The 27,681-nt window shown below is 42.5% G+C and overlaps 1 protein-coding gene across 2 annotated transcripts; it reads left to right on the top strand.

Moving 5' to 3' along the window:
- The first annotated feature begins 233 nt into the window (after window positions 1-233).
- On the top strand, window positions 234-10,568 carry LOC139421353 (activating transcription factor 7-interacting protein 1-like). Of its 2 annotated transcripts, XM_071172141.1 has the most exons (14): window positions 234-502; window positions 2,237-2,337; window positions 2,795-3,002; window positions 3,198-4,039; window positions 4,446-4,645; window positions 4,866-4,994; window positions 5,109-5,183; window positions 5,309-5,379; window positions 5,663-5,844; window positions 5,978-6,976; window positions 7,102-7,227; window positions 7,351-7,464; window positions 7,548-7,615; window positions 8,604-10,568. In XM_071172141.1, exons 4-14 carry the CDS (start codon window positions 3,205-3,207, stop codon window positions 9,111-9,113), a joined length of 3,309 nt encoding a protein of 1,102 aa, XP_071028242.1. In that variant the 5' UTR covers window positions 234-502; window positions 2,237-2,337; window positions 2,795-3,002; window positions 3,198-3,204; the 3' UTR covers window positions 9,114-10,568. The 2 variants fall into 2 exon arrangements, with proteins under 2 accessions (XP_071028242.1, XP_071028243.1); XM_071172142.1 differs by lacking the exons at window positions 2,237-2,337; window positions 2,795-3,002 and having other exon boundaries at window positions 235-502.
- The last annotated feature ends 17,113 nt before the right edge of the window (window positions 10,569-27,681 follow it).

A 27,681-nucleotide genomic window follows, 5' to 3' on the forward strand; every position in this document is an offset into this window, starting at 1 on the left:
CTTGAAACACCTATGTTTCCCTTTTCTGTTGTGGAATTATGTTAATTCATACACCAACACTCAAACAAACCGGCCCTAAGGGGTGGGTTTAGTACTAAAATAAGACATGTGAATCTTAATGATACTTCTAATTGTAAACTTGAATATTTAACATACACTGGTCCCAGTTTCTCCAAAAATGGTAGCCCCGCCTTCCTCTGTCTGGATTTCCCTCCACACTTCCTGCTTTGTTTGAGAGGGACCGAATTGACGGACTGAATAGGCTAGCTGTGGAGTTTAAAACATACGAATATGGGCTGGGAAGTTTAGAACATACTAAGAATGTGCTGGTTTTGAGTGATTGTGATTCACTCCCAGTCAGTGACAACAGACAGGATAAGGATAAGCCGCCAGGTCAAGTTAGGTTGTTAAATTTCTGTGCAAGTTAGCATTTGTTGATTCAATTTAGCACTTAGCAAGTTCTGGTCACTACAGGATCCTGTTTTGAAACTGGATGTAAAGGGTGAGTGACCTCATGTGTTTAACATTGAGTTACTGCATTAAGATATACTTTAATCTTGGTCTGTAAACTTCACTGAATGGATCATTTTATGTAAGTGGTGATGTATTGGTGAGGCCATTGAAGGCATCTGCATACCTTACTGATGTAGCAATTGTTGGTCCGTTAACGCAGCATTTTGACTTAAATATACTTACATAACTTACTTAGTAGTCCTCTTCATCTTCTACCGGTGGAGTGTCTTTTGCCACAGTCCGTGCCCTGTCCCATGAGACCCATCTACTCCAGCACAACCACCACTGTCCATCAATATGTGTCCAAGCCATCATATCCTGAACGTCTTGATTTCAAGGGCAATGTTCCTACGGCCAGTCTTCTTATACATGTTCCATTAGAGATCATATTTTGTCAGTGCAAAGCAAACCATTGTGTGAAATATACCACTTCATAATTGAAATATCATAATACTCAACTTCAAGTTGTTTGAGGCACAGGAGTGTGATTTCTGGGCTGGAACAAAAGCCTATGCACTCCATGGCCCTCTAAGTAATGTCAGGATCAATAATTTAGCCAGCTAACTGAGAAAGATTGACTTCAAATGTAAACAGTACTGACTCAATATTCTCAATAATACATCATTTATTTTAGCTCTTTTGATAAACCAGAAAACAAACCGCTATATCTGAGAGTTTGTTAGTTACCTGGCTAACTTATTGATTCTGCTTTGTGACATACACTGTAGGACTAGGCTGACCACGCCTTCCTTCACTTAGCCAACACCTGGTGCGACAAATCAACAGTAATCAATTAGTATGAAATTAAATTCAGGTGTGCAGACTGATAGTATCTACTGGACTTTTTCACTGGGAAACTAAAATCAAAAGTCGTACTTAGTCTAGCCCTTGATACTTAGTCTGAGTGTCCACAGGTGCATTTAATTGTCTCCTTTCACAGGGTAATCTAACTGGGCTAAATAGAATTTCATCCAAATGCAAAGGGAATCCCCCATGAATGTTATCATAGGAGGACTACCCCATACCCTTGGGTTTGACAAGTCAATTCAGGTCCATGCTGTCAGAGGGGGGGTTCACATGGAGCTAATCTCTGAATCACAGAACTAATCTCAATTGTGTCAAATTCTCAATTAGGTTCTGGGGGGGAAATTCCTGAAAAAAATATCAGAAACAAGTAAAGTCTCCACCCTCCTAAACAGAAACTCTTTACATGGAGCAAATGCGTCGCATTACATTTTCAGCTGCAGGTAGTACTGGATTTATATGATGGGGCAGTTTTAAGGAATGACATTCTTTGAGGGCAACATTACTTTTTCAATGATGATTTGAAAACTTGTACTAATGTCATTACAGATTCTTCCAACTCAATGGGGTTTATTTTATTGCTTTAAAAAAACTGAATCTTACTGGCTTTAAGAGCTGTCCTAAATTTGTCAAGATGACATGGCTAAGATGGCATGGCACTATGCAAGGCACCTTGATTGTTTGATTTGTTTTCATTCCTATTTTGATGAGAGGCAGTGGTAAGTATATGCAGAACTTACCGCTTAGTTGACTATAGCCTGGAAACCTTATGTTTTATTTTAATGGAATTCTACATTGGGTATAAATTAGTGTTTGGATCAGGAAAGTTCCCTCTCACGACCTCTACAAGCCAGAATGTTGAATAAAATTGTGTTTTAACTTACTTTACTGCTTGTCTGTGTGATTGGTCTGTTTGCAGGTAGGAATGTGAGACAATATCCACAGGAAAGCATAATTCAATCCTCTTTTCAAAGTGCTGGTAGTGTTCAGATTTGTCACCTGAAGCATGCACAGAACCACGTAAGCATGAGCCTGGCAAGTATGCATGCGTACATGTATTTATCTTGTGTGAGTGCTTCAATGAAATTCAACGTCAGGTTTCCAGGCTAGGTTGGCTATTGCAAGTGAAGGGTAGGGTTCTTGTATCCTTCCTTCTCTCCACCCTGCTGCCTGCAGGCTTGGAGAAACTAGCAGCCTCTGTGAATGCTGCTTAGGTGACATGAAAGGTCAAAAGCGGTGAGGGAGGAGCACCCTTCTCAAATGGAACAGTAATCTGGGCTGTAAGCTCCTGCTGTCAACATAGCAGCATGGTGATTCGTTCAGAAACATCTCTTTTGCATAAAATATGTCTGAATTTTCAAACTAGCTTTCATTGGGAAGGCGGATCAAGCGTTTTAAAAAAATTGCATGTGAAAACAGAATCCTACTCGTTACTCCACCTGCACCTGCTTAACCCACTTTTTTTGTTTTGAGCCAGCGTCGGCCAGAGCAGGGCACCTGACTCACGCCCAGGAGGCAGCCCGGTTCCAAAACAAATGCAATCGCTTTTCACCCGGTGCAAACACCTCCCATCGGGGCCAGATTTGAAACCCATCACTGAATCGCCTGCTTGAGTTGCCTGGCAGGCTTTGCACTCTACCAATCAGAGTTGACAGGGTGTAAAAAGGAGGAGGAGCTGCATGATTGTGGGTGTTTCCTATCTTGGACTCCCACTTCTATTTGAATTTAATACACTTCATTAATGAAGAGATGAATGAAAATGTTTCAGTTTTTCATTTGCATGAATCAAAAGCATTGAAATGCAATTAAGTAGAGTAAAACAAAAACAGAATTGTACATGATTGACCTTCTTTTGCTCTCTCATCTCTACCACCTTTCAGGTCAAGCATGGATGTTGCTGTTGCAGAGGAACCCCTGAGGAAAATCTTCAGAGCAAAAAAGACTATGAAAGTCAGCGATCGACGGCAACTGGAATCCCTTCACACCACTCTTTCCTCTCCATGTTCTTTCCCATCCCCACCTCCGCCATCAATGGTAAATGGGAAGCACTGTGAAGCTGTGTCTATGGAAGTAGATAAAGAAATACATGGAACTACACATATCACCACTCATGCCACTTCCTCCCTGACAGCCACATCCCTAACCACTGAGACCTCTGAGGAACCAACAGCCTCTGAATTACTGGTTTCTTCATCACAGAACCTACACTCTGATGTAAAAGATGTTCAGGAAGAAGGAGAGGGGGACAAGGAGTCTACATTACCCAGCCTCGAGGTAGAAGACAAAATGAAGGGGGATAGAAATTCCAAGGAGGATGTTATTGTTTCCTCTCCAGTGAGTTCAGAGAAAACAGAAGCAGTAAGAGAGAGACAGGTTGATGGTATGGAAATGGACCTGGTACCAGGTACCACTCAGGACACAGTGCCCATATTGAACCCTGCCGCCTCCCTCCTCCTGTCTTCCAACACGGCTGTAGAGTCTGTCTCTTCCCCTTCGCTCTCCCCATCATACACGGCAGAGTCAGACCAGGAGGTCAGGCCAGGGTTCCTGGTGCTTAGTGAAGATGATGATGTCCAGGATGAGAGTGATGAGGAACAGAGGGAACATGAAGGAGGGGTAGAAAAAGTTGAGGTTAACATGAAGAAGCCAGAACAAATTCTAAGTGGTGCTCCAGTTGACTCTCCGTCCCCTTCATCACCAACGCCCCTTCAGATTGATGAAGGTAATCTTTTCCAATCCCAACTAAAGCACCAAAGTCATTATGTCAAGTTTAGATTGTATGTTTATTAAATTTTTTAAACCTTTATTTAACTAGGCAAGTCAGTTAAGAACAAATTCTTATTTTCAATGATGGCCTAGGAACAGTGGGTTAACTGCCTTGCAGAACAACATATTTTTTTGACCTTGTCAGCTCTGGGATTTGATCTTGCCACCTTTTGGTTACTAGACCAATGCTCTAACCACTAGGCTACCTGCTCCCCAGATGTTAGCTAGGTTGCATGAATTTGTCATATTTCTGACTTCAACTGGCCTGTTGGATAATCATTTATTTTTCAAGAAGTTAGCATAGATTATAGCGGTGTTTTGATAGTTGGATGATATTATAATGTGTTGTGTTCTCTCTAAAGAAGAAGAGGAGGGTGCTGCTCTACAGAAGAAACGATCCTTGTCTGGAGACTCAGAGGATGGTGGTGAAAAACAGGGAGAAAGAGACTTGGAAGTGGTGGAGAGGCATAACAAGAGGCCCAGAGTAGACTGTGAAGAGCTGGAGGCTCATGTGGAGCTGAAGATCAGTGGGAGCTCTGAAAGGCAACACAAGCTAAAGAAGGTTGGTCCTCAATTGAGATGTTTTATTAATTTTTAAAATGTAAATAAACCACATCTCATTTCCCAAGTTGTAGTCATGTATCCTGAGTTGCATGGCATATTTTCTCGTGTTTTGGGTGTTATTTATAAAAAAATCTCTGGACCGATTTTAAGGTTAAACAAATCAAATAACCTTCCATCTTTTTTCCTCACTTGTCCATTAAAATCCCTAACCTCTGTAGGTGGTGCAGCAGCTTGTTGAGGAGCAGTTGTGTGTTCTGCAGCTCACACTATTTGACAAGAGTCTTCAGGGGCTCAGAGACAGACTGGACAAAATAGAAAAACACCCGAGTGCACTCAAGAGCCTGCAGGTCAGTTGTCAGAAGATGAGAAATAAAACACAAACAGGGTAATCTAGAGATAAAGACATTGGAATGTATTGCCCATTAGACAAGCAAATCCATGTTCCACGTGTGTCCTTTCAGGCAAAGATTGGCCGACTTTCTAAGAAAGTTGGAACTGCCATCCAGGCCAGGGAGAATGCCAAGACACCTCCAGAGGTGAGTGAAAATGGAGGCAATTGATCTTTCAACGATGACTGTGATTTCAGAGGGAACTTGCTTTTTTGAAAGATTGATGGTACCATTGGAACTCTATACAAAGTGCTCTTCCCTATATTCATCAGGTACCGTTGCCACCTACCTCTACTCATGCCACAGCAACCACCCCAGCAGAATCAGCAATTCTCGGCCTGAGGTAAGTCATTGGTTTGAAGTGTAGCAGCGTGTCCCAATTAATCAGAGGAAAAAAACATTTCACCAGAGGGTAACCCAAAGAAATAGGTGCATTGACAACGAAGATTCAATTTGTCATTGAGTTATTTGGGATAAAAGCAAATGATTGGATTTACAGTGATGTCATACTGTATCTCTCAGCATCCACTTATGTTTGTGTTCACCATCATTCTCCACTGAGCAGCCTTTTGATCAGCTTCCTGAATCCTCTGCCTGTAATCATTTCCTCTCCTCCTTGTAAACAGAACAATGGGGAACAACACACCGGATCCAAAGCGTAATGATCAGAGCAGTCAAACCCCTACTCCTGTACGTAATGATCAGGGCAGTCAAACCCCTACTCCTGTACGTAATGATCAGGGCAGTCAAACCCCTACTCCTCTACGTAATGATCAGGGCAGTCAAACCCCTACTCCTGTACCCACAGGTGAGTAGGAGGGAGTTAGTCTGTTGGCAGGTTTCTCTTTATCTTAATCTGTGTGTTTTCTTTAACCAACTGATAGTATTATTGTATACGGTCTCTTCTTTTTAAAAATCTCAATTTCTTTCTCCTCCACAAGCCTCCTTGCTACCTTCCCCCTCTTCCACAGCCTCAGCCGGATCTCAACCCACATCCCAAACCTTGATGCTGAGCACCTGTGTTACCCCAACACCAGGCCCGTCTGCCTTCCCTCTCCAGTCATTCCTCATACAGCTGCCTGGTGGAGGGACAGCCATCCTTACCAACCCAACCAACTCTCAGCTAATCCCAGTGTGCGCACTTCCCGCCATGACGAGTTCCACCGTGACACCCACCACTGCCTTCCTCCTACAGAGGACTACTCCCTACACCCCTGCTGCTCCCAAGCCCCCCTCTGCTTCTGCCCTCTTATCTCATTTCGCTGCCATACCCACAACCACGACTACACCCACTGACACACCAGCTGCCACAACGTCCCACATGACCACACCCATAACCACACCCACATGCAGGGCCACAACCACACCCTGGGCCACAACCATAACCACACCCACATGCAGGGCCACAACCACACCCTGGGCCACAACTGTAACCACACCCACATGCAGGCCCACACCCAGGGCCACAACCGTAACCACACCCAGGGCCACAACCGTAACCACACCCAGGGCCACAACCGTAACCACACCCAGGGCCACAACCGTAACCACACCCAGGGCCACAACCGTAACCACACCCAGGGCCACAACCGTAACCACACCCAGGGCCACAACCACACCCAGGGCCACAACCACACCCAGGGCCACAACCATAACCACACCCACACGCAGGGCCACAACCACACTCTGTGCCACACCCAATGTCTCCCACCCTGGAGCCACTGGGACAGTCAGCAGGCCCAGCTCCGGTGTGTCTGTCTCCGTCTGTGAGTCCATTCGGCTTGTGTCTGTGACGAACTCCACTTCAACTTCATCCTTACCAAGATTCTCAATGCCAGCCACCACAGGCACTCAACCCTCTGTGCGACCAGCTGCCTCTGTGCATCAAGCTGCCTCAGTACAACTAGCTGCCCCTGTACCACAGGTGCCTGCGAAAACAGGTTAGCTTACACCTCAGAAGTTTGGCTTCTTATCTTGGAAGAGTAAATGTAAATAGTTTGTTTTGCCCGGATTCTCAGTGTCATTCTAACTGAGAAGCTGTTTTCCTACACTCCTATGTATGTAGGTAGTGAATCTACAAACCCTCCTTCAGACTCCACACAGGCATCTCATCCTGACAAATCAGAAGCATTCATAGACCTGACAGAGGAGGAGGAGGAGGAGGAGGAGGAGGAGGATGATGATGTTCTAGGTAAGATTGAAATTGCCTTTCCCACCCGCTTCCTTTTGGTGAGCAGTATTTTATGATATTATAGAGGCCAGAAGTGCAGTGAGTTGTACATCTCCTGAAGTTGTCCCCATGTGTTGTGTGCAGTTACTGGAGTGCTGAAGGCTCCGATGGCTTTGAAGGCCTCACCCTTGCCTTCAACAGCGGGTCAGCGAACAACAGCCACACAGCAAACCTCCACTTCAGTCGGCACACAGGCCGGTAGGTGGTGTCTTGTGCCATCACTGTCTCTGGTTATGTTGACAGAATACCCAGATTGTTTTTCTCTTTATTTATTGTTTCAGTGAGGTCATCTCTTGGTCAGATGTCAGGTGTTGGATCTCCGCATGCTGTTTATCATCGCCCCCTGCAGGTGAGACGACCAAATATTTGAAAGCAGAGCAACTGTCTTTCAATACATGCGCTGCGTTTCAAACTCATAAGACACACCCTCTTCCACTTACCCTCGCCTTATGCAATTGGGGGAATACCCGCGGCCGTATTTGTCGTCAGTCCAAATGATTAGCCAAGCAAGGGAAGTTGGCAACATAAGCCCCTCAGCCCTTGTTTTTGATCGAGTTTGTGAGTGTACAATTATGTTCACTCCGGGGCCTGAAACGCCCCATAATTCAATTTGCGTTGATTGTACATCCGCTAAGAAAAGTCAGCCTAAACTTAAAACCAACATTAATATGGAGAAGTCAACATACAAGTGTAAGTAAAAACAAATGTAAATAAGTTAGAAATGGTGCTACTAATGCACATGACGGCATAAACACTTATCATAAAAGTAGTGATGTTTTTGTTTGGTTAGCTTTTGGAAATGATGGCTTGCGCACAACTTTCCCTGACATCACACTTATACATTGTAGTTTTTGATGTATCTGTTATAGCAGGATGGCTAACATTCGATGTCTGCGGAGGCGTTGTCTTCTAGCCAAGATATGAAATGCAAACATAATTGACTGTAGAGCATATAAGGCACACACAACAGCTACCAGTGGTTCCATGATGACTAAAAACAACCGTGAGATGAACGAGTGACACATTTCCGGGCAAGAGCGGTCCATTTAAAATTAATTCCTTCTTCCATCGCCCCTTGCCCTGCAAGTGTCAACTTGTCAGACGTCATGATACGTCATCAGAAGTGTCCACTTAATTTGAGGGCTGAGGGGAGAGGGTGTGTCTTTGTCTTTTAAGTGTTTGGAATGCAGCCATGGAATACTGCATGTTCCAGAATGTTTTCCAATTGGAAGAAAATGTACATATTGGCCTATAATCAACCAAAGAGAGTCAACATAGCAAATGAATGTGAAAGGCTGAGTGAAAGTTGTAACATTTTCATCAAATTAATCTTTCAGGGCTCCCCATCTAAAAGTGTTGCCTTGGCAACATCCACTTCTTCATCTTCCACATCTTGCCCCCAGCCCTCTCCCCTTCCCCCCTTGCCTGTCCCACCTCAAACTATCAGCCTGCCCCTCGAAGCGGCCAGCACCAGCCCTCCACAGCAGCCTCTGCTCAAAATAACCCGGGTTCCGAGCCAGAATGACGGCATCGTGCTCTCCTGGTCTGTGATTGAGGTAGACAGGAGCTGTGCTGCCGTGGACAGCTACCACCTATACGCCTACCACCAGGACCACTCTGGCCCCAGCACACACACCTTACTCTGGAAGAAGATCGGGGAGGTGAAGGCCTTGGCTTTGCCCATGGCCTGTACACTCACACAGTTTGTCTCTGGCTCCAAGTACTACTTTGCAGTCCGTGCCAGGGACGTGTTTGGTCGCTTTGGACCGTTCTGTGAGCCTCAGTGCACTGACGTCTTAACGTCCCCTTCACCGAAAACTCCAATTGAACCACACGCTAAGAATTAAGTTAAAATGTATTGTGTCAAGTTAAAACAAGAGGAGAAATGTTGATTCTGTAGATTTTTTTTCTGGTTACTTAGAAAGCCAAAGTGAAGAGTTCAGTAAAGCTTCTGGCAAAACTAATTGCTCTGTTTTCAAATGAATGTGTTTGGTATTTGTTTTATCAGAATTGTGCACTCAAATCATATTTGAGCCCAGGTGTTTACAAGAGGGACTTATCATTGGAATGTTACTGGGAAATGTTGTTGCCCATCTTGGTGAAATCGGTTGGCCCCATGTGACCACTGTCTGCCTGCCGTGTGTCTGCCTACCACATGGGAGCAGCATTGTACCAAGATGGTATCTTCAACACAGGACGAGAGGATTTGAAAATCAAATCTGAAATGGCCTGGTCCCATTTCTGAAGGATTATGGTCAAAGTATTCTTCTCCTTCTAGTTTCCTGAAGGTATTTGAAAACTCAAACTTTTCTTTGCAATTGTCAGTCTAACTGAAAGAACATACTATGAAGGCCAGAATGACCATGTTATTATATGGTAATACCCAGTAGTTTTGTGTCTCATGAGAAATGAGCCTGCTAAAGCCTATGTGACCTCTCTTTTCCTCCTGCTCAATTCCTGCTACTGGGAAGGACAAGTTCTACAGTTAAATTATACATGAGCTAGGGTCTCCTGTGTATGTGGGCACGTCCTGGGACATTTTTTTTAAATGGATGTAATTTAATATAGTTTTTTTACCTTTTTAATTTGGCATGAACAGAACCAGTCATGATTTTCATATTGTCGAACAAAACTTCAAAAAGTACGCTACCTGCGCACGTCAACTCCAAAATAATTCCAGCATCCTAATATTTGATGAATAGATGAATGGAAAGAGACATCTGTTACGAAACACCAAAAAGTGTAATGACATTCTGTGATTTTCATTAGGTCTACACTTTTGTAGCCTGAATTTATTGATCCGTCTTTGACAAAAGGACGTTTTTTTTTTTTGTAGAAAGATGAGTTGGGGCGACTGAAAAGGGCCTGAGAGATGGAACTATCCCAGGATGACAAGTGCAACCACGTGGATATATATATATATTTTAAACCATGACCGACAGGGGTGTTCGTTTAATTTGGAGTACGCTTTTATTTTAAGATTTACCTCTAGCAGTACAAATTGCATTTTAAAGAAATAGTATAATTGTTTAATTAGTATTATTTAGAGACCCTGCCCCCCACCCCAAAGTTTGACTTTGTTGCATTTAGGGGGACTCATGTCTCATTCAGGGGTCTGAGACACTCCTGGGTCCCATCCAATTTATACTGTCTGTTGATCGTTTTATGCTCTGTCTGATAGGGACATGTAAAGTCTTAATGGCTGGTTAGAAACATGTAAATAAATGCATTGGACCTGACAACAGAAAGGACCAAGAAATATTCAGACTATTGTAATTGTTCATTAAAATGTTTGTAAACTATACTGGTATATTGATACTTGACTCTAGGGGGAGCTAGTCCCTTATCAGTTTTATTCACACTAACACCAGTTCCTAGACATTTATTGGAAAGGCACCCCCTCCTCCTCCTCCTCCACTCTCTCAATGCATACTAATGCTGCTAGAGGACCCTCCTCCCTCCCACCCAGATTTCTCAGGGATGGGCGGGAGAGGGGACAGATAGCATTTTCAGTTCAGTAAGGCAGGCAATACTTATAGCCCCATGTCTTTTCAGTAAGCAATATTGATGAGCCTCTGCAACATGTCTAACCTGTGTGAGTGGTATGTACTAGACCAGAGCTAGAGGAAAATAACATGTTTTCATCTGGATGGGGAGGCTTGTTTTGTTGAAAGAAGAAAGAAGATGAGCTGGGAGGGGGAATAACTGGCAACTGCCATTCCCCCCTTCCACATAGAGACAAGAGAAAACGGAGGCTACTGGAGTATTTGTTTTTTTCTTTCGTTCTTTGTTCTTCTTCTTCCTCATCGCCTTGCTGGGAGGTGCTTTATCTTTTCATTTGCTTGCTCTCTCCGTCCTCTGCCTCCTCATCTATTTCTCCATTTACCTGGTCTACAATTTCATCTATTTATGAACGAGAAAAGGAAGGAAAGAGATTTTTTTTCCTTTTTTAATTTCCTTATCCATTCTCCCTTCCCTTACCATTCCTATAACTCCCAATCTTTCCCCCGTCACCCACGCTCCCCCTCCCCCCCTATTTCTCCACTCACTGTCCACCCCATAACTTTGGCTAGTTTTTGAATCCACCAGTGTTTCAATTATCCAGATTTTTCCACCAGAAAAGACAAGCTGCTTGATGACACTATTGACCTTTTTCATGTTTTTACCTTTTCCTATTTTGTACCTCTTCTTCTCCCACAATCCTTTGCATCTCTATTTTGGGGATTCTTATTTATATTTATAGGTAGGTCTCTTAGTGTTTAGTGTCCGTCTCAATCTGTTTGTGTGTGTTACGCATCCACATAACACACACACACACACACACACATGTTAATCCACAGTATGGCTTGGTAGAGGAATGGTTCTTTCATCAAATCATTCAGCTGGTACTTGTTTTCATGACATGCCATCCTATGCTCTTTCTCTCCATTCCAAACATCACCTTTTTGCTTTTGACCTCCATCAAAACCACAGTGATTCATCCTGCAACGCCTTCCTCTCTTCTCAGAGGAGCACATTTTCTCTCACTGTATTGCACAACAGTCTCTTCTTCTCCCATTAAATGTGTAACTGCCTCCGTTTCCTTATATTGAATCATTTTACTCACACACAGGAGAAGACTAATGCAAGGTCCCAAGGCAAACTCCATATCTAGCAAAAAAGAAATAAACCAATATATTATATTGTTCCCATCTCATCCTGCACCTCTTATGAAACAACTGCTGTCTGATGAAGACTGTCAAACATTATCTGTAGATCTGCGCTTAATACTCACTTGTTTCTCATTCTACTGGTCTGTCACCTGTGTATGCATCTCTCTCTACCCCCCCTCCCCCCCTCCTATCACTCTCACGCCCTCTGACACACAAGCACTCAAACATAATGGACTAAAACCCTTGCTGCAATTCTTTACCTTTCAGAGGATCTTTTTTTTCATGCTTTTCTCATCTGTCGCTCTCATTTTAAGCGCCGTTCATCTCTATCCCATTGTTGTTTTCCACCTACACCCCCACACTTTTAATTATCCAATCATTTCTTTATTTGTTGCTCCATTTTTCATTTGCCATCAGAAAATGATTCACATATCCTAATGGTCTATACGTTAGAGGGTCATTTTGCTTTTCTGATATAATTTGAGAGTTCTGTTTACTTATATGGGGAATAATTTATGTGAGTTATTACTAGGACTACTGTGATATATTTTAGTTAAGGGGCAGATAATTTAGTGTAATCATTTTTGTGAGTTATTACTGGGACTACTGTGATATATTTTAGTTAAGGGGCAGGTAATTCAGTGTAATTATTTTTGGAACAATGTTTAGCAATAGAAGGAAAGTGTTGACAGGGTGGTGAAAAGGTTGTAGGGAACTGGTTTATTCTGAACTAACCAAAAAACTTAGATTTTTTGGTGTGAGAGGGACAGAGAGGGACAGAGAGGGTGAGAGAGGGACAGAGAGGGTGAGAGAGAGTGAGAGAGGGAAAGTGAGAGTGGGAAATAGGGAGTGAGAGAGAGAGTGAGAGAGGGAAAGTGAGAGTGGGAAATAGGGAGTGAGAGAGAGAGTGAGAGAGGGAAAGTGAGAGTGGGAAAGAGGGAGTGAGAGAGAGAGTGAAAGAGAGACAGAGAGAGTGAGAGAGGGAAAGAGAGAGTGTATTAAACATAGCAATAGACATATACATAGATAAGTAGAGCAAACCACAATTCATTCTCTCTCCACCTCTTTATATTTCCTTTTGTTCTTGATGGAGAATGTTATGATTCTCCTCTACATTATATGAAGATATTGGGGAATGGGATTTTTTAAATAAATATTCTTCACAATGATAAATGCATTCTGGATGTAGCTGTTTTCCTGAGGAATTACTCTGTCTCGGATTGGACTCCAAATGAAAGCCTCTAATTAACTGTTAATTGAAATTCAGGACTTTTTGGTGTTTTTTCTCTGAATGGACTAAAGCTGATTTTAATACTTTTTTCTACTATTGAATTTTAATGGGATTTTACTATCAAGGATTAAGGACTCAGCATCTTTTATCTTCTAGTGATATATTTGTGATTGTTACAATTTCTCCTATCTACAAACACAATTACATTTAGAATCACTCCGTATTAAGGGTTAATTAGGTGAGTACAGTGTCTCACTTACACACAAACTATCTCTATTGCTCTTCATTTTCTTGTCATTGATTCAATGGTATGTGTGCACACATTTTGTCGTTCAATGTGGCTGTTAACATAAATATTCCAAGTCTTTCATACATAGCATTGCACCACAGTGTGTCGGTGTGTGTGATAGAGAGAGGTGGATATTGATCGAGTTGAATGGTGGATTATCGAAGATCAGTCATTTCCCCTAAAATCTACCATATCTATAGATGTTTTCCTTGGGCCTTTAATACTTTGTTTGAGGTCTTATAGATGTTAGTCTGTCCATAAAATCAAAAACTCTGATCTCATCACAGTCTTTCTATACATTTAGGCTACGTAATCTGTTCTGGGTCGTTCCACCAATAGTGCCCTTTGAGTCCCTTTGATACCTTCAATTGTGCACCTATATTGCATTTTAAAAGCTTTAAAAGTTCCCTTTAATATAGACCACGTGGACAATTCTATATATCTGTTCAATTCAATACATTTCCCCATGTTTTTGCCATCATTGTAAAGCCGTAGTTATTTTGTTGCTTTGACAGTCATTTCTGAAGATGATTTATATTTCTCATGATTAATGTTTCCAATTTCCCTCATTTTAAAGTCAACCTGTTACGTGAACCCAAAAGGCACTTTATTGGTGGAATGACCCATCTCCACACCTCATAAACAAGCTTCCATTTCTTTGCCTATATCTGTACTCTGTACTCTTTAAACCTTCTCCCCACCCACTCTCCAATGCAGTTCTAGACACTTCGGTTAATGTACTGTGTGTGTGTGTGTGTGTGTGTGTCACTGTAAGGGAGCGAGAGTGAGTCCATTGCCCTTTCCGCCTACCTCTCCCTGCAGCTTATCCGGTGAATACATCATTATTTAAAAGGAAAACGTCAATGTGTCGCAACGTACAGTATTATGCACTTTTCTTTGTTGTCTGTTTCCGCTTTGAGTCTGCTGCAACACACCCGCCTGTCCATCCATCATATGTGTGTTTGACCCCTTTCCTCTAATTCACTTTCCTATCATTTGGCTGACAGGGTTTGGATTTATACTGTGTGCTGAGAATTGGTCAAGGTTACAGCTCCATACGCGTCAAATCCACCTGGGACTTGGTCTTGTAATGCTTGCCATTATCCATGGTGCGTTCTATTTTGACCCTACATGTGACTAAGAGTCTAGCTGCAGATGGGCCAATAAGCCCGTGTAGACTGTCATACCTGTCAGTAACATCGCAATGAGGCTAGAGGGTTGGCCAATGTGTAACTATGGGCTCAACCACAAGGTTCTTGTGTGTCTCCTAAAAGGAGAAAAACAACAACAACAATGGGTTGAAAGTTGATTATCATTAAACTGATAGAATTGAATACAATAGTTTTTACTAGTGTTAACTAGTGTTTTATGTGTTTGTATGGGCCCACCCATCCCTTAGATTGTGGTTGTACCTGAAATGGTTGGACTGATCCTCTTGGGCTTCAATTCCACATGTTGTGTGGACTTTCTGTGGTCTGTGCATATCCTGAATATTTTCAGGTCCTCTGTAGCTCAGTTGGTAGAGCATGGGGCTTGCAACGCCAGGCCTGTGAGTTGGATCCCCGGGACCACCCGTATGTAAAATATTTGCATGCGTGACTGTAAGTCGCTTTAGATAAAAGTATCTGCTAAATGGCATATTATTATTTCCATAAATAGACATATTCTAAAATGCCATTTGGCACAGCAGGACCACTGGACGTGAATTATTCAGGATGCGTTCTGAAATTGTTTAACCTAAGTAACCATTTAAATACGCTGGAGTTTCATCCTAAAACACAGAAGTTTGCATATGATCTCCACCATCAAAAAGACAACGTTGTCCTGCATCTTCTACGTTTCATGTGCTGCAGCCATTGCTGACTCAATAGCAAGACCAGGAGACAGCAGGGGTTGTGAACATTCAGAATCTCCATTCAACCACCCGTAATCTTTGTCACTCGCTATGCTGTCTAACACAGACAGGGCCTAACCCATGTCTTAGGCCTACTTCTTCCCTAAGATTATGAAACCATCTCAAACTTAGAGTAGTCTGTCAGTCTCCCTCTCATTCAACCCACTGAATGCATCTGTGGATCAGACACTGGGCTTACTCACTTGGTGATTGGAGGGAGCTACAGTATATGGGGCAAGGAGACTATTTATTGGCAGTTTATTCACTCCAAGACTGGAGAATATGGGTCATGATCTGCTATAAAAAGTCTGTTTAATAATTCATCATAGCTGATTAAGAAGAGTCGTATTGACACAACGACGTAAGAGAGGCTATAACTACAGGAAAATGTGTACAGCATTTATGTCATTTTGTGTGTATTAATGGGTAGAAATAGTGGCTGGATGGTAGCTTTCTCTATTATTTTTCTCTGACGTTTCCATTTAGGGTCACCCTCTTGGTTTATGTGTTAAGTGTATGTCACTGTGATTATGTTGTGTACAGCATGTGTCGGTGTGAGGCCTATCAATCTATTAAAAATAGAACTTACAATCTGTTTCCCTAGAGACATAGTTCATTATTTATCAGCATATTTAATTCATAATTTATTTACCTAAAGTATGGCCTATGCAACATGCCCTTGAACAGACAAATCCACTTTCATTCATTGAGAAATTGCTTGTAGGGTATTTTGAGATATGCATGGGTATAATTAGGATTAATAGAAGTTATTCATTACACTCCTGCTGTACTAAGGGGGAATGGAGACCATTTAGTACATACAGTACGTTTGGGTAAAATACATAATTGCTTGTACTGAAGGGAAACAGCATCACTTGTTGGCCTCGTCAGTGTAGAGAAGCGTCAGGTGTGATTGTGTGCAAGCACCAATCAGAGTGCCTGCTGGAATTTGGACCTACACTGGGTATAAGGAGCCTAGTGTTCTAATGGAAGCTCTCATTCACTGTCTGTCTGACCCAGCAAGAAAGCACATGCCTATCTCGAAGTTCCCATGAATCACATTTAGGACCTCTGAAGCCTATTGCCAAATTCACCATGTGTGTGGTTGCACATCCATTTATGTGTTCCCATCCTCCCTATTCCTTGTTCATCAATAACAGATCCGCTGCAGTCAGATGGAAACTCTATAGCAACAAATACGCATCGCAGAAAAGGGGTAAAATAAGAAAAGTAGAGCTTTGGAGAGCAATTACATTGAACATCGCTTTACACTGTGACCCAACAAGGATTTAGCGCTCGTGCCGTTTTCCCTGAAACCACTGAGTGTTTTGAGGCGCGAAAATCCAACCACATTCTCAATCAACTGATAGAAAGGATTAGGATTTAGCGAAGAGATAAATCAAAGGAAGGTTCATTTTGAATCTCTCCAAACCGTTCATGCTCTGCCAAATTCGTTAATAAATGCCCCATCTCATGAGGTATCGAAGCCAATATGTGTCAATTAATATTCTCAATTTAACACTGAAAAAGCTATAGAGTAGGCCGGACAGGAGGGAGATAAACTAGGGGTAGCCTAGTCAGTAATATTTTGTAATGTTCACACATACAGTGCCTTCGGAAAGTATTCAGACCCCTTGACTTTTTCCACATTTTGTTACTTTACAGCCTTATTCAAAATTGATTTACTCAGTACTTTGTTGAAAAACCAGTGATTACAGCCTCAAGTCTTCTTGGGTATGGCGCTACAAGCTTGGCATACTTGTATTTGGGGAGTTTCTCTCATTCTTTTCTGCAGATCCTCGCTGCACAGCTATTTTCAGGTCACTACAGAGATGTTCGATAGGGTTCAAGTCTGGGCTCTGGCTGAGCCACTCAAGAACATTCAGAGACTTGTCCCGAAGCCACGCCTGCGTTGTCTTGGCTGTGTGCTTAGGGCCGTTGTCCTGTTGGATGGTGAACCTTTGCCCCAGTCTGAGGTTGTCAGAGCTCTGGAGCAGGTTTTCATCAAGTATCTCTCTGTACTTTGCTCCGTTCATCTTTCCCTCATTCCTGACTAGTCTCCCAGTCCCTGGCGCATGAAAACATCACTGCAGTATGATACTGCCACCACCATGCTTCACCATAGGGATGGTGCCAGGTTTCCTCCAGATGTGACGCTTGGCATTCAGGCCAAAGAGTTCAATCTTGGTTTCATCAGATCAAAGAATCTTGTTTCTCATGGTCTGAGAGTCTTTAGGTGCCTTTTGGCAAACACCAAGCGGGCTGCCATGTACCTTTTACAGAGGAGTGGCTTCTGTCTGGCCACTCTACCATAAAGGCCTGATTGGCGTAGTGCTGCAAAGATGGTTGTCCTTCTGGGAGAATCTTCCAGAAGGACAACCATCTCCACAGAGGAACTCTGGAGCTCTGTCAGAGTGACCATCGGGTTCTTGGTCACCTCCCTGGCAAAGGCCCTTCACCCCCGATGGCTCAGTTTGGAATAGTCTTGGTGGTTCCAAACTTCTTCCATTTAAGAATGATGGAGGACACTGTGTTCTTGGGTACCTTCAATTCTGCAGACATTTTTTGGTACCCTTCCCCAGATCTGTGCCTCAACACAATCCAGTCTCAGAACTCTACAGACAATTCCTTTGACCTCATGGCTTGGTTTTTGCTCTGACATGCTTTGTCAACAGAGGGAGGTGTGTGCCTTTCCAAATAATGTCCAATCAATTGAATTTACCACAGGTGGTCTCCAATCAAGTTGTAGAAACATCTCAAGGATGATCAATGGAAACAGGATGCACCTGAGCTAAATTTGAGCGAAGGTTCTAAATACTTACGTAAATAAGGTATTTAAAAAATAATAATAATAATAATAATGTTTTCGCTTTGTCATTATGGGGTATTGTGTGTAGATTGATGAGAACATTTTTACATTTAATGCATTTTAGAATAAGGCTGTAATGTATAATATTTAACATTTTGTTTGGGGGAGGGGGTGAATAGCCTTCTCAGTATTATTTTGTAATGTTACCCTATAGGACTAGATGCTTAAAATAACCTTGTTTTGACATGACATGAACATTTGTAGCAGTAGCCTAGTAAGCTATTGACTCCTCCCCATCCATTTAATGGATTCCTTTTTCATAATGCTAAAAATACTGTAGGCCTACAGTGAGTGAAACAAGTATTTGATCCCCTGCTTTTGTACATTTGCCCACTGACAAAGAAATGATCAGTCTATAATTTTAATAGTAGGTTTATTTGAACAGTGAGAGACAGAATAACAACAAAATCCAGAAAAACGCATGTCAAAAATGTTATAAATTGATTTGCATTTCAATGAGGGAAATAAGTATTTGACCCCCTCTCAATCAGAAAGATTTCTGGCTCCCAGGTGTTTTTTATACAGGTGACGAGCTGAGATTAGGAGCACACTCTTAAAGGGAGTGCTCCTAATCTCAGTTTGTTACCTGTATAAAAGACACCTGTCCACAGAAGCAATCAATCAATCAGATTCCAAACTCTCCACCATGGCCAAGACCAAAGAGCTCTCCAAGGATGTCAGGGACAAGATTGTAGACCTACACAAGGCTGGAATGGGCTACAAGACCATCGCCAAGCAGCTTGGTGAGAAGGTGACAACAGTTGGTGCGATTATTTGCAAATGGAAGAAACACAAAAGAACTGTCAATCTCCCTCGGCCTGGGGCTCCATGCAAGATCTCACCTCGTGGAGTTGCAAGGATCATGAGAACGTTGAGGAATCAGCCCAGAACTACACGGGAGGATCTTGTCAATGATTTCAAGGCAGCTGGGACCATAGTCACCAAGAAAACAATTGGTAACACACTATGCCGTGAAGGACTGAAATTATGCAGTGCCTGCAAGGTCCCCTTGCTCAAGAAAGCACATATACATGCCCGTCTGAAGTTTGCCAATGAACATCTGAATGATTCAGAGGACAACTGGGTGAAAGTGTTGTGGTCAGATGAGACCAAAATGGAGCTCTTTGGCATCAACTCAACTCACTGTGTTTGGAGGAGGAGGAATGCTGCCTATGACCCCAAGAACACCATCCCCACCGTCAAACATGGAGGTGGAAACATTATGCTTTGGGGGTATTTTTCTGCTACGGGGACAGGACAACTTCACCGCATCAAAGGGATGATGGACGGGGCCATGTACCGTCAAATCTTGGGTGAGAATCTCCTTACCTCAGCCAGGGCATTGAAAATGGGTCGTGGATGGGTATTCCAGCATGACAATGACCCAAAACACATGGCTAAGGCAGCAAAGGAGTGGCTCAAGAAGAAGCACATTAAGGTCCTGAAGTGGCCTAGCCAGTCTCCAGACCTTAATCCCATAGACTATCTGTGGAGGGAGCTGAAGGTTCGAGTTGCCAACGTCATCCTCGAAACCTTAATGACTTGGAGAAGATCTGCAAAGAGGAGTGGGACAAAATCCCTCCTGAGATGTGTGCAAACCTGGTGGCCAACTACAAGAAACGTCTGACCTCTGTGATTGCCAACAAGGGTTTTGCCACCAAGTACTAAGTCATGTTTTGCAGAGGGTTCAAATACTTATTTCCCTCATTAAAATGCAAATCAATTTATAACATTTTTTACGTGTTTTTATGGATTTTTTTGTTGTTATTCTGTCTCTCACTGTTCAAATAAACCTACCATTAAAATTATAGACTGATCATTTCTTTGTCAGTGGGCAAACGTACAAAATCAGCAGGGGATCAAATACTTTTTTCCCTCAATGTATCTCTAGCCCGTTCATAGACGGTCATGTTAAACGTACAGTGCCTTCAGAAAGTACACACCCCTTGACATTTTCACATTTTGTTGTGTTACAGCCTGAATTTAAAATGGATTAAATTGAGATTGTTTTGTCACTGGCCTACACACAATACCCTATAATGTCAAAGTGGAATTATGTTTTTCGAAATGTTTACAAATTCATTTAAAATTAAAAGCTGAAATGTCTTGCGTCAATAAGTACCCTTTGTTATGACAAGCCTAAATAAGTTCAGGAGTGAAAATGTGCTTAACAGGTCACATAATAAGTTGCATTGACTCACTCTGAATGACTAGCTTATCTCTGTACCCTACACATAAAATTATCTCTAAGGTCCCTAAGTCGGGCCTCCCGAGTGATGCAGTGGTCTAAAGCACTGCATCGCAGTGCTAGCTGTGTCACTAGAGATTCTGGGTTTGAGTCTGAAATGTTGTGCAGAAATTTGTTTTACATCCCTGTTAGTGAACATTTCTCCTTTGCCAAGATGATCCATCCACCTGAGAGGTGTGACATATCAAGAAGCTGATTAAACAGCATGATCATTACACATGTGCACCTTGTGCTACAGAAAATAAAAGGCCACATTAAAATGTGCAGTTTTGTCACACAACACAATGCCAAAGATGTCTCACGTTTTGAGGGAGCATCCAATTGCCATGCTGACTGCAGAAATGTCCACCAGAGCTGTTGCTAGATAATTTAATGTTAATTTCTCTACCATAAGCCACCTCCAACTTCGTTTTGGAGAATTTGGCAGTACATACAAATGGCCTCACATTTGCAGACCACGTTTAACCACACCAGCCCAGGACCTCCACATCTGGCTTCTTCACCTGCAGGATTGTCTGAGACCAGCCACGCGGATAGCTGATGAAACTGTGGGTTTACACAACCAAAGAATTTCTGCAGAAACTGTCATAAACCATCTCAGGGATGCTCATCTGCTTGCTCGTCCTCCTCACCATAGTCTTGACCTGACTGCAGTTCGCCGTCGTAACCAACTTCAGGGGCAAATGCTCTCCTTCAATGGTCACTGGCACACTGGAGAAGTGTGCTCTTCATGGATGAATCCCGGTTTCACCTGTACCGGGCAGATGGCAGACTGCATCTATGGTGTTGTGTGGGTGAGCGGTTTGCTGATATCAGTGTTGTGAACAGAGTGCCCCATGGTGGCGTTAGGGTATGGGCAGGCATAAGCTACGGACAATGAACACAATTTTGTCGATGGCAATTTGAATGCACAGAGATGCTGTGACGAGATCCTGAGCCATTCACCTCATGTTTAAGCGGAATAATGCACGGCCCCATATTTCAAGGATCTGTACACACTTCCTGGAAGCTGAAAATGGTACAGTTCGTCAATGGCCTGCTTACCAGACGTCATCCATTGAGCTTGTTTGGGATGCTCTGGATCGATGTGTATGACAGCATGTTCCAATTCCCTCCAATATCCAGCAACTTCTAACAGCCATTGAAAAGGAGTGGGACAACATTCCAAAGGCCACAATCAACAACCTGATAAATTCTATGCGAAAGAGATGTCACACTGCATGAGGCAAATGGTGGTCACACTAGATACTGACTAGTTTTCTGATTCACGCCCCTACCCTATTTAAGGTATCTGTGACCAACAGATGGTTCCAAAGAAGTTTGAAACCACCAAGACTCTTCCTAGAGCTGGCTGCCTGGCCAAACTGAGCAATCGGGGGAGTAGGGCCTTGGTCAGGGAGGTGACCAAGAGCCCAATGGTCACTCTGACAGAGCTCCAGGAGAGATGGGAGAATCTTCCAGAAGGATAATCATCTCTGCAGCACTCCACCAATCAGGCCTTTATGGTAGAGTGGCCAGACAGAAGCCACTCCTCAGTAAAAAGCACATGGCAGCCCGCTTGGTGTTTTCCAAAAGGCATTTAAAGTACTCTCAGATCATGAGAAACGAGATTCTCTGGTCTGATGAAACCAAGATTGAACTCTTTGGCCTGAATGCCAAGCGTCACATCTGGAGGAAACCTGGCACCATCCCTACAATGAAGCATGGTGGCAGCATCATGCTGTGTGGATGTTTTACAGTGTCAGGGACTGGGACACTAGTCAGGATCGAGGGAAAGATGATCGGAGCAAAGTACAGAGAGATCCTTTACGAAAACCTGCTCCAGAGCGCTTAGGACCTCAGACTGGGGCGAAGGACAATGACCCTAAGCACACAGCCAAGACAACACAGGAGTGGCTTTGGGACAAGTCTCTGAATGTCCTTGAGTGACCCAGCCAGAGACCGGACTTTCACCCGATCAAACATCTCTGTAGAGACCTGAAAACAGCTGTGCAACGACACTACCCATCCAACCTGAGAGGTTGAGAGGATCTGCAGAGAAGAATGGGACAAACTCCCCAAATACAGGTGTGACAAGTTTTATACCCAAGAAGAATCAAGGCTGTAATCGCTGCCAAAGGTGCTTCAACAAAGTACTGAGTAAAGGGTCTGAATACTTACGTAATATTTAAGTTTAGAATTTTTTATAAAATTGCAGAAATGTCATAATGACAAAATGCTTTGTCATTATGGGGTATTGTGTGTAGATTGATGAGGGGGTAAAACGATTTAATCAATTTTAGAATAAGGCTGTAACTTAACAAAATGTGGAGAAAGTCAGTGCGTCTGAATACTTCCCGAAGGCATAAATCTGCTTGAAAATCTACCAATGATCAACAACCAATTTGACAGAGCTTGAACAATTTTGAAATGAATAGTGACAGGCATATTTACCCAGATAGACTCACAGCTGTAATTGCTGACAAAGGGGATTCTAACAGGTATTGATTCAGAGGATTAAATACTTATCTAATCAAGATATATTACGTTTTTTATGTTTCATACATTTTTATGTTTCATACCATTTTTTCTCCACTATGACTACAGTATTTTTTGTAGATCATTGACAAACAGTTACAATTAAATCAATTTTAATCCCTCTTTACAGAAAAATATGAAAAAAGTCAGGTGAATACTATCTGAAGGCACTGTATACCGTCTGTCCATAAACCTGTCTGCCGCCCAAGACAAAGGCTCCGACGCTGTTCTGAAGCTTTGTCTGAACGTCACTATGCCTCGCTTGCCATACGGTTTTGGAAACATGTAGAACTTAACTTTCACATCAGTGAGAAATAATAATAATACATAAAAAAATAGTTACTACACACCTTTACAGGGGCGGCAGGTAGCCTTGTGGTTTAAAGCGTTGGGCCAGTAACCGAAAGGTTGCTGGTTCAAATCCATGAGCCGACTAGGTGAGAAATCTGTCAATGTGCCCTTTGAGCAAGGCACTTAACCTTAGTTGCTTCTGCAAATCTCTGTCTATATGAGCGTCTGCTAAATGAATAAAACAATTAAATGTATAGCAGCAATATTGCCATGTTACAGCCCCTGTTTACGGAAGACAGAGTCGACCACCTGTTTTAATTAGCTATCGAAGTGTCTCTGAACACCTGTGTGTAATGGAAAAAGGGCGTCAGAATAGTGTTGTAACTGAAAATTACTGTCAACTGCAACTCTGTTAAAACTACTTTAAACAGTGTACAAGTAAGTGTATATTTTGCATTTGTGAAGTTATTTTGATTTGAGAATAGAGGGCTTTAAATTTCCAAAAATGTATCGCAAGCGAGGATTATTAACGTTTTCAAACGTTAAACAGAGCATCGGGATTGTAGTTAACATGGACCCTGCTGTGGTCTGTACCTTCAGCTGAGAACCCAAGAGTGGGAAGCTGTAAGTCCCTTTAGGCTAGCTCTTGAGAACCCAAGGATGGCCAATATCAAATGCCTATGTACACGATTATATCAAGACATCAATGTAGTATGAAATAAAATCCAGGACCAAAAATATGGCTCATGTTATCTGATGTGTCTCATACCTTATTGATGTGTTGAGTCTTTTTCCTTCCATTTACACACGCTCTTTGGATATTCAGGCCTGCATGCACAGTATCATCATAGCCATCAAATGTAAATGAACTGTCATAATGTAATACATACTTCAATGCTACTTGGTTTGTACAGTCGTGGCTAAAAGTTTTGAGAATGACACAAATATTAATTTCACAAAGTCTGCTGCCTCAGTTTGTATGATGGCAATTTGCATATACTCCAGAATGTTATGAAGAGTGATCAGATGAATTGCAATTGAATTGCAAAGTCCCTCGTTGCCATGCAAATGAACTGAATCCCAAAAAACATTTCCACTGCATTTCAGCCCTGCCACAAAAGGACCAGCTGATATCATGTCAGTGATTCTCTCGTTGACACAGGTGTGAGTGTTGACGAGGACAAGGCTGGAGATCACTCTGTCATGCTGATTGAGTTCGAATAACAGACTGGAAGCTTAAAAAGGAGGGTGGTGCTTGGAATCATTGTTCTTCCTCTGTCAAACATGGTTACCTGCAAGGAAACACGTGCCGTCATCATTACTTTGCACAAAAAGGGCTTCACAGGCAAGGATATTGCTGCCAGTAAGATTGCACCTAAATCAACCATTTATCGGATCAACAAGAACTTCAAGGAGAGCTGTTCAATTGTTGTGAAGAAGGCTTCAGGGCGCCCAAGAAAGTCCAGCAAGCGCCAGGACCGTCTCCTAAAGTTGATTCAGTTGCGGGATCGGGGCACCACCAGTACAGAGCTTGCTCAGGAATGGCAGCAGGCAGGTGTGAGTGCATCTGCACGCACAGTGAAGCAAAGACTTTTGGAGGATGGCCTGGTGTCAAGAAGTGCAGCAAAGAAGCCACTTCTCTCCAGGAGAAACATCAGGGACAGACTGATATTCTGCAAAAGGTACAGGGATTGGACTGCTGAGGACTGGGGTAAAGTCATTTTCTTTAATGAATTCCCTTTCCGATTGTTTGGGGCGTCCGGACAAAAGCTTGTCCGGAGAAGACAAGGCGAGCACATCCTCCGAGAGCAACTTCTCCCAACCATTCAGGAACAGTTTGGTGACAAACAATGCCTTTTCCAGTATGATGGAGCACCTTGCCATAAGGCAAAAGTGATAAGTAAGTGTCTCGGGGAACAAAACATCGATATTTTGAGTCCTTGGCCAGGAAACTCCCCAGACCTTAATCCCATTGAGAACTTGCGGTCAATCCTCATGAGGCGGATGGACAAACAAAACCCTACAAATTCTGACAAACTTCAAGCATTGATTATGCAAGAATGGGCTGTCATCAGTCAGGATGTGGCCCAGAAGTTAATTGACAGCATACCAGGGCGGATTGCAGAGGTCTTGAAAAAGAAGGGTCAACACTGCAAATATTGACTCTTTGCATCAACTTCATGTAATTGTCAATAAAATCCTTTGACACTTGTGAAATGCTTGTAATTATACTTCAGAATTCCATAGTAACATCTGTCAAAAAATATCTAAAGACACTGAAGCAGCAAACTTTGTGCAAATTAATATTTGTGTCATTCTCAAAACTTTTAGCCACGACTGTAGATGTAACAGGTTCCTGTGTTATCATTCAATGACAGAGCTGTTTTAAAGTTTTTGATTAGGCTATTGTGATGCATCTCTTTCTTGTCTTTTTCCATGTGTGTGCATCTCAGTTCACCCTCCCTCAGTCTGAGGCTATGAGAGGGAGAGAGGAGTCCCAGGCCTCACCATCATGCTACTTCTGAGAAGCAGGGATGACATTTTGGCTGCCAATACACAAGGTAGGACACACTGATGGACCTTTTTTATACTATCATTGTCTTACAGCAACTACCCACACAACCCATCTCATCCCTGAGTGTGTGTGTTAGTCACACACTGTAGTTTACACACTGGGGATACGGTATGTATGAGAGTTTGTCTCGTGTTGATATTCTTCTGCTCGTCTGTGAAACTGAGTCAACAACATCATCTCAAATTCTACAACATCTCCAGGTTTACACATTTTCGGTCTCCCATAAAACTGCAATCTCCAGCATAAACATATCAATGTGGAGGTGGTGGTAGTGGTGCAGGGTGAGACCTGCAGGCCTTGTGGTGGAAAGGGGCACAGGATTTTAGCGTGGTGAGCTTTTTGATCGATGGACTGCGTCAGTGTGTGAGCTTTACTTGGTTATTCAACCTGACCCAGCCGCTATTGACTACTGGCTTAATTTGCATGGCTCTACGGATATTGATCAAGCAATTAAAGGATTTGTTGAATGAGATTTTGTGACAAAAGGGTGTGCCCATCTGTGTGTATATTGAGTTCAGATTTTGTATGTAGGCCTATGTGTGTCTGTGTTTTGTAATGCGTGATAAGATGAAGAAGACATTTGTTCTTCCCTGAAGTCCGACTGAGATTGGGCTCGCTACGTATATGAATACAGAAACAGTAAATAATGGCCCATAAACAGCTATTACCAACCAGAGCCATTATCATATTTTTCATATTTTCCTCTTTGCAATGCGTTTAGCTCATCTCTCTCTCAATACTCATTCCCTCTCTCATATGCATCCTCCGACTCTCCCTATCATTTAGACTTTGAACGTACGCTCTCCCCCTTTTCCACCCTCCTATCGTCTTTTTCTCCGTGCACTGTTAATCGGGCGTGACTTTCAAGAGACTGAGCCACCATACTGAGTGTGAGACTGAGAAACTAAATTATTCTCTTACGGACTCTAGATGTGAGCACACTACAAATGCTATTACTACTATGACTGAAAAGCACCGCCCTTAACAACGGCCTTCTTTACTGTTCATGAAACACTCTATACTGTGTTACTAACGGTTGATGTTGCATTATTAGACCAAGCATTGATATAGAACATAACCAAATCAGCAATATTATTGAATAATATTATCAATTTCACTACTCCGTTTCAACTCCACTGACTTTTACATTGAGTGTGTTTAAGCCTTTTTAATAGCAATATTTTTTATACATGAGGCTATTAGGCCTAAATCCAATCATTTTTTTCTCTCTAATCTTTTATGAAGCTTAGGAACTAAACAGGACATTTTAGAATAATGGTTTGAATAAGGATATTGGTCTATCAGAATTCTAGTTCATATATCGGTTTTTAGGTCTTATCTATAGCTCATGTATACCTATTAAAAATGGGATTTCTTCTCTTTGTTGTATTACTGTAGCCTTTATCATTGCCATGCACGGTTATGTTTCAGTGCTCTGCGGCTTGGCTCTTGTGTTAGTCATTTTTCTTTTGACTGATGGAGAGAATGGTCCCGAAGCAGATGGAGAGCAAGATAATAGATTGCTATTTGAGCTGGTATAAAGGAAACCTTTTAAAATGGTGTTTTATTTTACCAAGTCATCAAAGCGGTTTAAAAATAGACTCTCGAGCAGCACTTACAGGTATGGATCCCAACACATGTCAGAGGTAGACATGCAGTGGCATATACAATACAATACAGCTACAACCTTTGATCTTGAAAATAGTCTGAAATATTCTAAAATAAGCACACTCTACCCTCCCCCTCACCATAAAACCTAATTAAAAGATAAAGGATGAGTAGGACTTACTACACATGGAGTTATGTATCTTGTCAATACCTTGACACCTGCTCCAGTGTTTTATACTGC

This window comes from Oncorhynchus clarkii, chromosome 12, assembly GCF_045791955.1.
Source record: "Oncorhynchus clarkii lewisi isolate Uvic-CL-2024 chromosome 12, UVic_Ocla_1.0, whole genome shotgun sequence".
Lineage (NCBI taxonomy): Eukaryota > Metazoa > Chordata > Actinopteri > Salmoniformes > Salmonidae > Oncorhynchus > Oncorhynchus clarkii.